This window comes from Vulpes vulpes, chromosome 6 (assembly GCF_048418805.1).
Source record: "Vulpes vulpes isolate BD-2025 chromosome 6, VulVul3, whole genome shotgun sequence".
In the NCBI taxonomy this organism is placed as follows: domain Eukaryota; kingdom Metazoa; phylum Chordata; class Mammalia; order Carnivora; family Canidae; genus Vulpes; species Vulpes vulpes.
In genome coordinates this window covers 114,095,178-114,107,873 of record NC_132785.1, presented here as the reverse complement: position 1 = coordinate 114,107,873, position 12,696 = coordinate 114,095,178, and the positions used below count along the sequence as shown (strand labels likewise).

Genomic DNA, 12,696 nt, shown 5'->3' with positions numbered 1-12,696 from the left:
GAATAGAAAGGAACTGATACATTGTCCCACACTTTATGGACAAAAATAGAAGTAGGAAGTACATGCTTTCATTTCTATCAATATAAACTTTTAATAATAATAATAATAGCATCCTAATTAATCAATGGGGAAATAATGGGAGAAAATCATCGTTTTCTAGTCCCCATGAAATATCTAGACACTGATTCTCAACAGCTGCTAATTATGCACTGCTAAGTGCCCAAAACCAGAGGTTATCAAATATGAGTTACTTCCTGATGGAGGTACATAAGAACGCCTATCAACTATTCTATCTAAAAATCAAATAATGAATTTGATCAAGTCCCTAGATCTAATTGTGAATTCACAGGAAATATAGGGGCAGAGGAACATATTAAATCACACCAAATCAAAATGTGATTGTGGGACAATCTGTATGATAAAAGAATTTTATCCAATAAATTGCAAGGAAAAAAAATAAAGGTGGAAAAAGAAGCTTTAGATGAAAAAAGACAATATTTATAAATCAGTTGCCTAATTGTTTGAACAAAGTACCAAAAAAAAGAATCTTTAACAGATTTGGAGAAATTTAAATACTGACAGGATATTGGATATTAAGTAATTATAGTTCCCTTTTGGATGTCATAATATTTTGGTTATGTTTACACACAGAATCCTTACCTTTTAGAGATAGACGCAAAAACGTTTATAGATAAAATGATATGATCCTGGGAATTTGCCTCAAGATAATCCAGAGCAGGTAAAGAAATAGGTGAAACAAGATTTGAATGACTTGGTAATTGTCGAAGCTGGTGATGTATATGTGGAGGTTTGTTTCACCTTTGTCTCCACTTTTATCTATGTTTCAAATTTTTTATAATAAAAAGTTTTAAAATAGTTTTATAATTATGCTAAAAGTAAGTAGTTCAGAAGGTCTGATAAAGCAGGAAGAATGGAGGAAAATAAGGAAAATGTTTTTCCCTGAAAATAAGCTGGTCCATTTTCTGCTAGCATTGCGCTCACCTGCTAGTTAGTATCCTGATGGACCTACCTTGGAAACAGCTGCTGAGTAGGCCATGGATCATGAACAGCAGAAACAACTTGGTTCCACTTTTAAAGCAATTATCACGCTCCACCACCAACGCATTTAGAGAGCCAGATGCAGTGATGGTCACTACCTGATATTTATGTGGTGCTCAGCTGTTTACAAAATGTTTTACAGTTAATCTTCAATCACAGCCTTACGAGGTAGATGATATTTTCCTCATTCAAGAGACCAGGAAACTGGAATTCTGACCTAGGACTTCATCAGAACATAAGTAGACTGACCCAAGCCCTGTCTTGGATGCAGTCAAGCACTGTTGTTCCCTCCCAGCTCCTAATGGCTGAGTAGCCAAAGCAAGCATTTAATGTCTTTTAAATGTGTGTGTATGTCAGAGCAGGGCTGCACTATCTGTACCTGCTGTAGACTTCTTTCTGCAAGGATGGTCACTGCTGAATGTAGTTGAGAATAAGAAATAATGCATTGGACATTAACAGGATAGGGGACAAATACCCCCAAATGAATAAGCTCCTCCTGTATTCTAGGCAGAGAGGTATAGTCTAAGCTGGGTGTGAGAGTCAGAGCTGGAGGAGAAAGAGGTCCATGCCTTTTTTTTTTTTTTTAAAAACCCTTAGCATAAAATGCATAGTGTCCACTCAGCTAAATCCACAGTAAAGAAATATGAATCTCTCTTCTTCTCTCAGTCTGCCCCTCTCACCTTCCAGGCTTTCCTTACTTAAGAAGGTAGATGAGGAGGGGGGGAAAAATGAGAGAGAGCGAGAGAGAGTGAGTGAGTTTGGCAGGAGGATCACATCAAAGCATAGGCATCCTGAATCAAAGCTAAGGAGGCCTGGAATGATGTCTCAAACTATAAAGATGCTTCTGCTACCGTGTTAAGGGGAAAAGTGCCCAGTGGACTAATTTTGAAGACTTATGGTTTTTACAGAAATATATATTGAGAGAATAAGCTAGTATCGATTCATATTATCCCTAGAGAGTTTTTATAAGAGAAATGAGTCAGTCAAACCATTCCTCAAATGACCTTTTAAATTCTAAGGCAAGGAAAGCTACTTCTAATTAAATGTTCAGTGCTTGTTCTAACTTGTATATTATGTCAGATTTGTGATATAGTATCTTTTGCATATACAGAGATGTTGGAGTCCCTTAAGCCATCGTATGGGGTTGAAATGTATGCACCTTTAAAAATTATTTCATGGGTGAGACAGTGTGACAATCATACAAGGTATGTACCGTTAGAGAAGACCCACATATTTTCTCAATTTGATTTCATTGATCAGTAAAAAGGAGGGGTTGTAGGAGCCAATCTCTCAAAATCTTTGAGCGATGGAACCTCATTTTGTTTTTGTTTTTTTTTTGAATGATTATAAGATTTGTTGTAGTTTTGTTGTAGTTCTGTATTTATAAGATTTTAGCCAAGGTGAGGTTTGGGAACAGAATGCCTAATAATGACATTATTCTTAAGGGAATAATGTGATCCACTTTATAATGCCAATTTGAGAAGTACATTGTGGCAACGATCAGGGTTGCTGACATCACGTTTACTTAATACAACTTCAAGCATTTGTTGTGAACTTATGTGCAGGATATGCAGGTTGAGATGGCTCTTTCAATCTCCAAGTGGGCTAATGAGTAATACCTACTTCACAGGATCGTTGGGAGCAAGGCTTAGTCAAATTAATACACAGAAAGCATTAAGAGAAGTGCCTGACACAGAGTAGCTGCTCAATAAATGGTGGCTGGAGTGTCATTGTCATCATTGTTATTGATCCTTATAACAACCTGTGATATTTTAGATCCTTCGCATTATAAACATGAATATCAAGTGTGGAGGTTACTACACAGAGCTAGAAGGGGAGGCTAGGCTGGGCATTCTGATGGATTGTGACTCACATAGGGGACCCTTTTATAAAGCACTAATTCCTTATTATAGATCTACCTTTTACTTTTCGTGGCTCTGATTTATCAGTAGCAATTCTCTATTCTGATATGGAAAATTTCAACTACATTAAGATTTTTTAAGTACCAAATAACATATCATGGATATGCTTTAATCCAGATGTGTTATTTTTAAAAGGGTGTTCATGTATGCTTCATATGTATAAAAATTTCTAAAGCAGATTCCTAAGAAATTCCTGACAGTCCCATTCTGAATTCAAAAAGGCTTTGGGAAAGGATCCATGGCACAATAAGTCCTAGGCTTGGAGATTCACAATATATGTTAGTATGCTAAAGATTGTGAAAAGCTACCAAAAAGAAACCTATACAGAATATTCTTCTTAACCATTGTTATACCTGTTAATATCCTGCAGAATTATATTTCATGGCATATCAGTATTGGAACTGGTATAAAAATTTAAGAAAAGGTAACCTAGCCTTAGGTCAACTACAAGTGGAAAAAAAGATGACTAGTTCTTCAGGAATTGTGGGTGACATACCTGGTGGTGTGGTGTGGTGTGATGAGTCTGGGTCTTAGATTCAGGTAGACCTGGATCTTTCACTCCCCAGCTGGCTGAACCCTAGTCAGGTTACCTAACCCCCTAGTCTCAGTATGCTCACATGTGAAAGAGGAAGAAGGATACCGCCCTCATAAAGGCATTTGCAGGATTAAATGAGAGAAGCACCTGGTCTATAGGAGTTAGTTTCCTCCTCCTCACCCTTGGCTCCATCTCTCCATCTCCTTCTGCTGAAATACAGACACATTGCTGAAGGATCCCGCCATTTATAAAAGCCTTTATTTCAGGATTTAGCAGAGGCTAGGCTATCAGGTAACAAGTTCTTGCATCTTCAATGGGAATCTTTTTCTAAAATCGTGATCTCTGGATACCTCTTTCAAGAATGTGTCTTGTGTCCAAGAGAAGGTTCACCAACTCTGGGAGACTGTTGAGAATCCTGTTTTCTAAAAGTTAGAGCCAAAAAAAAAAAAAAAAGAGAGAAATTCTTTGTCTAAATCATACCCAGGGTTACCTGCTCTGGGCCTTTCCAGGATCTGCACTGAGGTTGCCCCTTGCTCTCATTTCCTATGCTAGTGTTAATGCTCAGCCACGGTGGAAACAAATTTCAGGGTTAAATTTAAAAGCATGTGCACTAAAGCATTGCCTTCTCAAAGTAACCTTTGCACAAAGCTCTTGGAATCTAATTACCCGAGTGTTATTTGCCTCCCCCAAAATACCCGTGCTTGTGCAGATTGAGTTTAAAGTTCAGGAAGTATTAACAAAAGGAATCAGAAGCAAGATCTCAGGCACAGCCTCTGAAGAATCTCCCTGTCTGTGCCTGGCCTCTCCCTCCTCCTGGGTGTGCCCGCCTGGGAAGGCCAGTGAGTAACCTGCACATTTTTTTTTCCATCTTGGCCCTTCCCACCCAGACGAGAGGACGGAGTGGCAGACAGGCAGGCAGACGGCGGTGAGTCCTGTTCAAGCATGCACGGAGCATACCTCTACCTGCACCCAGGGCCTGGACCCCTCGCCACCCTTACCCTACCCCAGGAAGAGCCAGAGCCCCTGCAAGGGTCCGGAGGGGGCCTCTGCTCCCAATGGTAAGGGCTGCCCGCAGCAGGTCCACTTCATTCATTTTATTTGCTTTGGTGTTGGCTTTTCTTTTCAGTTGTGTTTAGATGGGAGACTTTCTGATGGGATTAAAGTTTTTTTTGTTGTTGTTGATTGGTTTAGTTCTCTGTAGGCCCAAGACAAAGGGCTGTCTTCCCCCAGCAGGGTTTATTAGAACTTGTAACCTGATAGCCTGGCCTTGAAACAAAACTTAACATACTAATTACTTCTGGTTAGTATAGTTTACCCTTTTGGCCCTCTTAAAAAAAAAAAAAAAAAAGAAAGAAAGAAAGACTTTATTTACCAGATAGGTTTTGAAGGAGGAAAGTGCTAAGGATTGTGGCCATTTTAATACATGGGCACTTGTACTAATTGAAAAGTAGCTTGTTACTATAGCTTTAAAATAGACCAAGATGACGTTTTGTCTCAAAAGGGGCAAACGGAAAGGCTTTTTAGAAGGATTTCAGTGCTGAAAGATGCTAGCAGAGGGGTTTGAATTAAGAGAGTTACAAGATAAGTTGGTCTAATTAAATATATATGAACATAGAAGTATTGAAGTCAATCTGTGGTGCTCTGAGAAGAAAGTCAAATTTTCAATGTGGGATTCATGTGGTATTTAAGGGAGAAAACTGAGATCTTTGTACAGTGTGTTGAGACTTCTTTGAGGGGAGTGTTGGAAGGCAAATGGAGCACGCTGGGAAGCAGGTTTTTTTGCATGGGGCTGGTGCCAAAGACTTCTCCCTCAATTGCTGTGGGTGAGAGTAATTCAAAGTAATCAAGCACTGCATTGTTAACAGGCTTCTGAGTTTCAAATATTTATTCTAAACACAAGCCGTTGATTGCACTGGTATGTGAGGGACTAGAGCGCTGCCTCTGGTTCCTGGCCTAGCCTAGACTTTAGTACCTGGGGAGATTTCAGGAAAAAGGTTGTAGGAAAGATAAAGCTATGTATAATGTGAATTTGATACCACACTATTATAGTGTATTTGAGATGGCCCCGTTTCTTTAGCAGCCACGAGGAATTACACTGTGGTTACATTGGAGTGTGAGGATGCTGAGCTAAGGGGTTTTATAGGAGAATGGTGCAGAAACTGCAGTAGAAATTGCCCAAAGCTGAGGCACTCCCATGATACATGGGGAAGTTTGCCCTGTGCCCGGGTGTCCCTGCAAATGCAGCATGGCTTCATCCCTGGCACCACTGTGCAGGCAACGTAGGGATTTTCTATGAGAACAACCTGTACTTCACAAAGCTAGGTTTTTAGAGCAGCAGTAAAAAATAGCCCTAAAAAGTAGTGTACCAAGGAAGGTATGAAGTTGGAGGGAGTGTGTGTGCGTGTGTGTATGTATGTTGAAGTTGGGGGAAGGAGCACAAGCAGGATGAAAATCCCCTTCTTAGATTGCATACCCTTTGGGGCACCTGGATGGCTCAGTCAGTCAGGCATCTGCTTTCTGCTTATGTCACTATCCCGGGGTCCTGGTATCGAGCCCCACATTGGGCTCCATGCTCTTTGGGGAGTATGCTTCTCCCTCTCTCCTGCTCCCCTCCTCTGCCACTCGTGTTCTCCCTCTATCTCTTGCTCTGTCTCAAATAAATAAATAAAATCTTTAAAAAAAAATTTTGCATACTCTTCTGGCATTATATCTTTTTCTGAAAAGAAATCAGTAATTCTTCATCGTCATTATCCACATTTCTGTGCTGATAATGCCAGTAGTTTGCTTTCTTACAATTTAATTTTCCCCTTAGCTAATTAATAAAAAAGCACAGTCTGACTGTAGCCCCATCAGCCAGCTCATTAAAAAACCAAGAATGCCACTTACTTTTTTGCTGAGTGAGCAGAAGATGGGGGTGGGAACCTTTCTGGTGATTTTACCTGGTGATGTGAGATTTATATTTGTGACTCTGTTCAGTTGTGATTGAAAAACAAGCAGATGCCACTCCAAGCCGCCCATGGAGTTAACAGCACTGATAGCAGTTCTAGCCTTTGTGAGCGTTTACAGTTTGGTTACTACACGTTCAGGTATAAAGCATCACTATCCCATGGGGCGCCTGAGTTGGCGCAGTTGTTTAGTGTCAGACTCAGGTTATGATCTCAGGGTCATGGGTTGGAACCCTGTGTCAGGCTTCTCACCCAGCAGGGACTCTGCTAGTGATTCTCCATCAGCCTCTGCCACTTGTGCCCTCTCTCTCTCTCTCCCTCAAATAAATATATCTTTAAAAAACAAACAAAAACATCACTGGCCCTGCCACACCTGCTTGACCCCCGGATCCAGTACCTGGGAGCAGAAGACAGTTTAGAAGAGAGTGGGCAGTGTTTCCTCCTATTGATAGCCTGTTCTGCACATTTTCAGAGCTTTGTCGAGTTTCTCAAATTAAATTAAATGCAATATCTTCTTGAATTTGGCTTTTCTGAGGCATCTGTATGGTGAATTTAGCATTACTTTTCATTTCGTTGTGTTTTTCATGCACTCCTGTGGCTTAGTCTCTTGATCAGTGATACCAAGCAGAGTGAAAATTGGCCATATAAATGGGAACCAAATAGGCACTTAAGACAACCTTGTGTGTGAGCAGCACGTGCTTTCTCCTTCCATTTGACACATTGCTTCAAAGAGCCTCCGGGCATTACCCAGCCCTGGCCACTTCTCTGCCATCCTATGTTTTCTGGTGCTGCGATTCTTTTCCCACCACCCCCTGCTGTCCCAAACTACACAAGTAGGTGTTTAGAGAATTTAAGTAGAAATAACCAAAAAAATAAATAAAAAATAGAAAGCAACACCTTAGTTGTAAGGATGCTGTAATAACTCCTGCTGCATTCCAGCCAGGCTACATACATCTTAGGGTGTGAGTAGAGGACAAAGTCGTGGATTCAGGCACTGTCCTTTCTGAGCACTTTCTAAGTAGGTACAGTGAAGCATGGTGAGTGAAATGGGGGAGTGGAGGGAGTGAAGCAGCTGGAGGCTAGAATATAATTAGCCTCAGCCTATAATCTTCAGTAAGCGCCAGTTTCCTGCTCCTCCGGGCTAGGGTGTTATTTTTTTCCTGCAATATTCCTTACGCATTGGTCCTCCTCCTATTAATGCTGTGGAGACCTTTGCAGGATGTAGCTCTGATGATCATTTAGTCATATTCATCTGTAGGCACATCCTATAAAAGAAGAGACATGGCAGAGAGACTCGCCCTGAACAAGTCCTCATAAGGATTGCATGTCATCCACATCATCTTTAAGAACCTCAAAGGATGAGTGAAATAAGTCAATCGGAGAAGGACAAACATTGTATGGTCTCATTCTTTTGGGGAATATAAATAATAGTGAAAGGGAATAAAGGAGAAAGGAGAAAAAGTAAGTGGGAAATATCAGAAAAGGAGACAGAACATGGAAGACTCCTAACTCTGGGAAATGAACTAGGGGTGGTGGAAGGGGAGGAGGGCGGGGGGTGGGGGTGACTGGGTGGCGGGCACTGAGGTGGGCACTTGACGGGATGAGCACTGGTATTATTCTGTAAGCAAATTGAACACCATTAAAAAATAAATTTATTATTAAAAAAAAAGAACCTCAAAGGATGATAAATAGTGCAGAGAAGAAATAGATATCTTTTGCTTTCCTTTGAGGCTGAGGTCTTGAGGAATAAGTTAGGTATGTGTATGTAGGCAGGAATAGAAATGAGGAATATCAGATGAAACTTGACCTTAAGGATTGTATAAATTTTTGAGATTAGGTGAAAACTTTGGCCTATTCTTAGAAATCGTATTTGGCTTAAGGTAACCTTCTCTCCCTTCAGTTGTATGATAGACTTTGAAGCTAGTCTCTTGTGATAATGACTTTGTAGCTCCTCTTATCAAGAGGTAGAGTCTGTTTAGTCTGTTTATCTGGGCTAGGCCTTGTAACTTACTCTGGCCAGTAGATTATGCAGAAGTGAAGGTGTGCATAGGTACCAGTCAGTCCCCAGTGTAGGTCTTAAGCGGCCTCATACACTTCTGCTTGCTTACCTAGAATCTAGCCTGGTTACCCTGTGGACACTCCTAGACTCAGTTGCTGTGGCCCAGAGACCCTTGTCTCCCCAGCTGATGGTGATTTTATACCAGATATGTGATTGAGGATATCCTAGACCAGCCAGCTGACCTGACACAAGAGTGGGCCCAGCAGAGATCACATGAGCTGATCCAGAGACTCAGGAGCAATCCTTGAGTGCCTCTCTTTCAAGCTACTGAGTTTTGGAATGGTTTCTTAGGCTAACAACAGCTAATAAATTCATGTGGTTACCTGGAGATGGTGCATCTGTGTTCACATTCTGGTCTGTTTTTTTTTTTTTTTTTTTTTAATTCATGAGAGACACAGAGAGAAGCAGAGACACAGGCAGAGGGAGGAGAAGCAGGCTCCATGTAGGAGCTGGATGTGGGACTCGACCCCATAACTCCAGGATCACGTCCTGAGCCGAAGGCAGACGCTCAGCCCCTGAGCCACCCAGGCGTTCCACACATTTTGATCTGTTAACGTCATTACAAATGCTTAGTGCAACTCAGCCTAAGAAATTCAGCAGTGCTTGGAGGGGTTCTATAAGATGGGGGGCATTTCCGATTCTTGTGATCATCAGCTTTACTTTGAGACCTTTTTAACAACACATGTCTGGGCCTTATGTCAGATTATTCGACTAAATATCTATACTTGGGGATGAGGAATCTGTAATGTAGAAAGCTCTAGTGATTGCCTAGGATTGAAAACCAATAAGCCACTGATCTTGTTGCTCCCTTCCATTACTAAAAGATGCAGAGATTCCAGTTCCTCTGTACTTAGGCAAACAGCACTCTAGTGGTTCAGAGTCCATTACTGATTTGATCTCCTTCGAGCCACATAAGTAAACTTTGTAATCATCTTGGGCAATCTACATTGACCTGATCTTAGATGGGGAAAGTTCACAGGTGCAGATTGATGGCTGCGCTTGTATGTTGTTTACTATGGTATCCCCTGAGATTTAGAACATGGTATAAGTCCATGAATAAGTCTTTGGCATTAAGGATGTAATAGGACCCTGCTTTGAGGACTTTAGAGTCTAATGGGGGAGGAAATATCAGAAATCTACTTGTTACTTAAGAAAGCAAAACAAACAATGTTTTGAACCTCAAACTACAGGTGAATTTTTACTCTGGTGCCTGTATCAGTTGTTGCAACAATAATGCTACATTGCAAACAACCACAAAATCTCAGTAGCCTACAGTAGTATGTTTTTATTAACCCATCTGTCTGCAGGTTAAGATGGGAAGAATTCCCAGATCTTGGCTTAGTTGGGGGTGGCTTTATTCAACATGTCCCTCAACCTTTCCCTAGGATTGGCTGTTAGCTTAGCCACATTCTTCTCATGGTGATGGCAGGCATAAAAAAGCATAAGCCACAATGAAAAAGCTCATTTCAGGCCTCCGGGTATGTCATTGATCTGTTAACATCTGTTGGTCAAAGGAAGTCACATGGTCAAATCCGTTGTCCAAGGCCAGGGAGATAGAGATTTGCAGAGAGAAACTGCAAAGTCAGGGTGAAGTTCTTTCTTTAGATCATACAACATGTTTGCTACCATCATTTCTTTCTCAGGCAAAAAGAAACTAGCTTCCATCTAGTCAGATCATTTGAGACCTTTTCCTAAATCTTAGCCCAGTGCTGCAGTGGTTAAAAGAGATTTGGGTGAAAATCCCTTTCTGATGGCCCATCTGTCCCTGATTGCTTGGTGAAAGACCTGTGCTCTGGTTGAGATGGGAAACTAGTGTTCTTTTTTTTTTTTTTTTTTTTTTTTAAAGATTTTATTTATCCATGAGAGAGACACACACACAGAGAGAGGCAGAGACACAGACAGAGGGAGAGGCAGGCTACCTGCAGGGAGCCCAATGTGGGACTCATTTCTGGGACCAGGATCATGCTCTGAGCCAAAGGCTGACGCTCAACCGCTGAGCCACCCAGGCATCCCACTAGTGTTCTTAATATGATTGAGCTTCTTAAGTATTCTCCAGGGCAGAAACTGTTTTATAGTGTTACTAAGAATAACAACAGAGTACAGTTAACATTAAACAATAGGAGTTTGAACTGTACAAGTCCACATATACATGGATTTTTTTTACAGTACTGTAAATGTTTTTTCTCTTCTTTTAAAAAAAAAAAGATTTTATTTATTTGAGAAAGAGAGTAAGCACAATCAGGAGGAGGGGCAGAGGGAGAAGCAGACTCCACACTAAAAAGGGAGCCCAACATGGGGCTTGATCTCAGGACCCCAGAGTCACAACCTGCGCCAAAGGCAGATGCTCAACCACTGAGCCACCCAGGTGCCCCTCTTCCTTGTGGTTTTTCTTAAGGAAGGATTTCTTACTCTTAAAGTTCTCAGTAAGGCTTCTGATCAACAGGTTAGGTTACATGATGTGGGGTGTTGGCTCCCCTAACTCCCAGGTTGTTCAAAGGTCGACTGTACTTTATTTCAGGCCACTGATGTATAGGCATTGCTATTGATCATTCTGTGCCTTTGGATCTCCAGAGTGTATCAGATTTACCTCTGAAGAAACTGAGGTACAAAAGATGATGTAACTTCAATGGAACCACATCTTTTAGCTGTCAGAGATTAGTAACCTGTCCTGTTGGTTTTTCTGCTTTTGCTTGGCAATCTGATCGATGCTGCCTTGTTTTACAAAAAGCATATGAGGATATTATTACTTAATGGGTTTATCTTCCTAAGAAACCCTTCCCTCCTAGTACTTATGTTCCATGGGAAATAAAGAAGTCCAACAAGGAAGTGTTCAATACTATAAAATTTCTGCAATACAGTGTTTGGGAAATTAGCTGGATTATAAGTCCTTTCTAAATTCTCTTTGTTACTGTCTTGACCACAGAAATAAATTGGGGTGGGGACCGTTTAGATAGACGTCCTTGCAGGGTTCTTGTGACTATGCTTCTTACGTGTATTCTCTGAGCCCTCACCTGCCACTTCTGTTGCCTAGTGACTGTTCAGCGATTGCTTGCCGCGGTTCTCTGACAAACAGTGCGATTTCTATTTTATGTGGAAGGCTGATGTGATTAAACAACTCATTTAAACAAATGCTTTGTAGGAGGCATGATATGATTGGAATAGGCATTTTTAGTGGAATTCTTGTCAAATTAGCCATGCAAACAATCAAATAATGACAGTGGCCCTGAATATGTAATCTGCTACAATTAATGTATAAACTGGTTATCTTGGATAAGTTGTTTCCATTCTGATGATGGCTTTGCTGAAAACCTCATGTGTCTCCCATACAGCATGAATACTGCATTATATGTTGTTGTTTGAGCAATGGTTTAATATCCTACCCCTCCTCTTGCTCAGTGCCAAGGGCCATATCTGCAATGTTTACCACTGAAAACCTAGGAGCCAGCATAAAAATCTACATAAATAGATAATGGGTGAATGCACAGGTGAGTGGATGCTAAGACCACAATATCCAGCGCCTGAGACAAGTGTAGGGTTCTTCCCAGGTGATTCTGCCCCCAGCAAGGGACAATGAAGGGTTAATGTTCTCTTTGGGAGCTGGAGGGATTTGGATATGGATCTCAGCAGAGTGGCTTGAATCACATTCTTTCTGCTACTATAGCAACAGGTTGAGAATTCTGCAGGCTTTATCCCTGCCTCCTGCCTACGTTGGAAATGCCTGTGTGCAGGCGACTTCATTGTCTGGGGGACAACGGGTTTTTTTTTGTTGTTGTTTTTTGTTTTGTTCTATGATGTTTCAAAGAAGCAGCTCCTTTGCAGAGACAAAGAGGCCAACACAAAGGGCTAAGAATCTTGGAGAGGCCAAGAGAGATCTTGTTTTGATTGGAGGGACATTTCCTCTCTTTTGTCCCTGGAAGAGGTGTGAAGTGGGGGAGGATTTGAGGTTTAGTGGTAGTCTGTAGTATCTTTTCCTCCCTACTTCAGGAGACCCGCGCTTCAGAGAGACACCCTCTGGCAGCTTTTGGAAACCTTTCTCTTTCTCTCTTTGCTTAATAAATAGGGTGGTAGTGAAGCTCTTGGATGATTGCCCATGTTGTGTTCACTTCTAAGTTTGAGAAGCCAGAGTGGCCCAGAATGTAGGTTTCTCCTTCTGTATTCAAGCAGTCCTTCCGGTCA

General features: G+C 41.3%; 1 protein-coding gene across 5 annotated transcripts in view; it reads left to right on the top strand.

The window, feature by feature from the left end:
• STON2 (stonin 2) overlaps nt 1-12,696 on the top strand; it is a 144,425-nt gene that overhangs the window by 79,797 nt on the left and 51,932 nt on the right. For 2 of the 5 annotated variants that reach the window (XM_072762172.1, XM_072762173.1), the window contains one exon: nt 4,404-4,574. The exons of the other annotated variants lie outside the window; for them this stretch is intronic. In XM_072762172.1, coding sequence (XP_072618273.1) covers nt 4,404-4,574 — 171 coding nt within the window. The remainder of the gene's footprint in view (nt 1-4,403; nt 4,575-12,696) is intronic. 5 annotated transcript variants of the gene reach the window in all.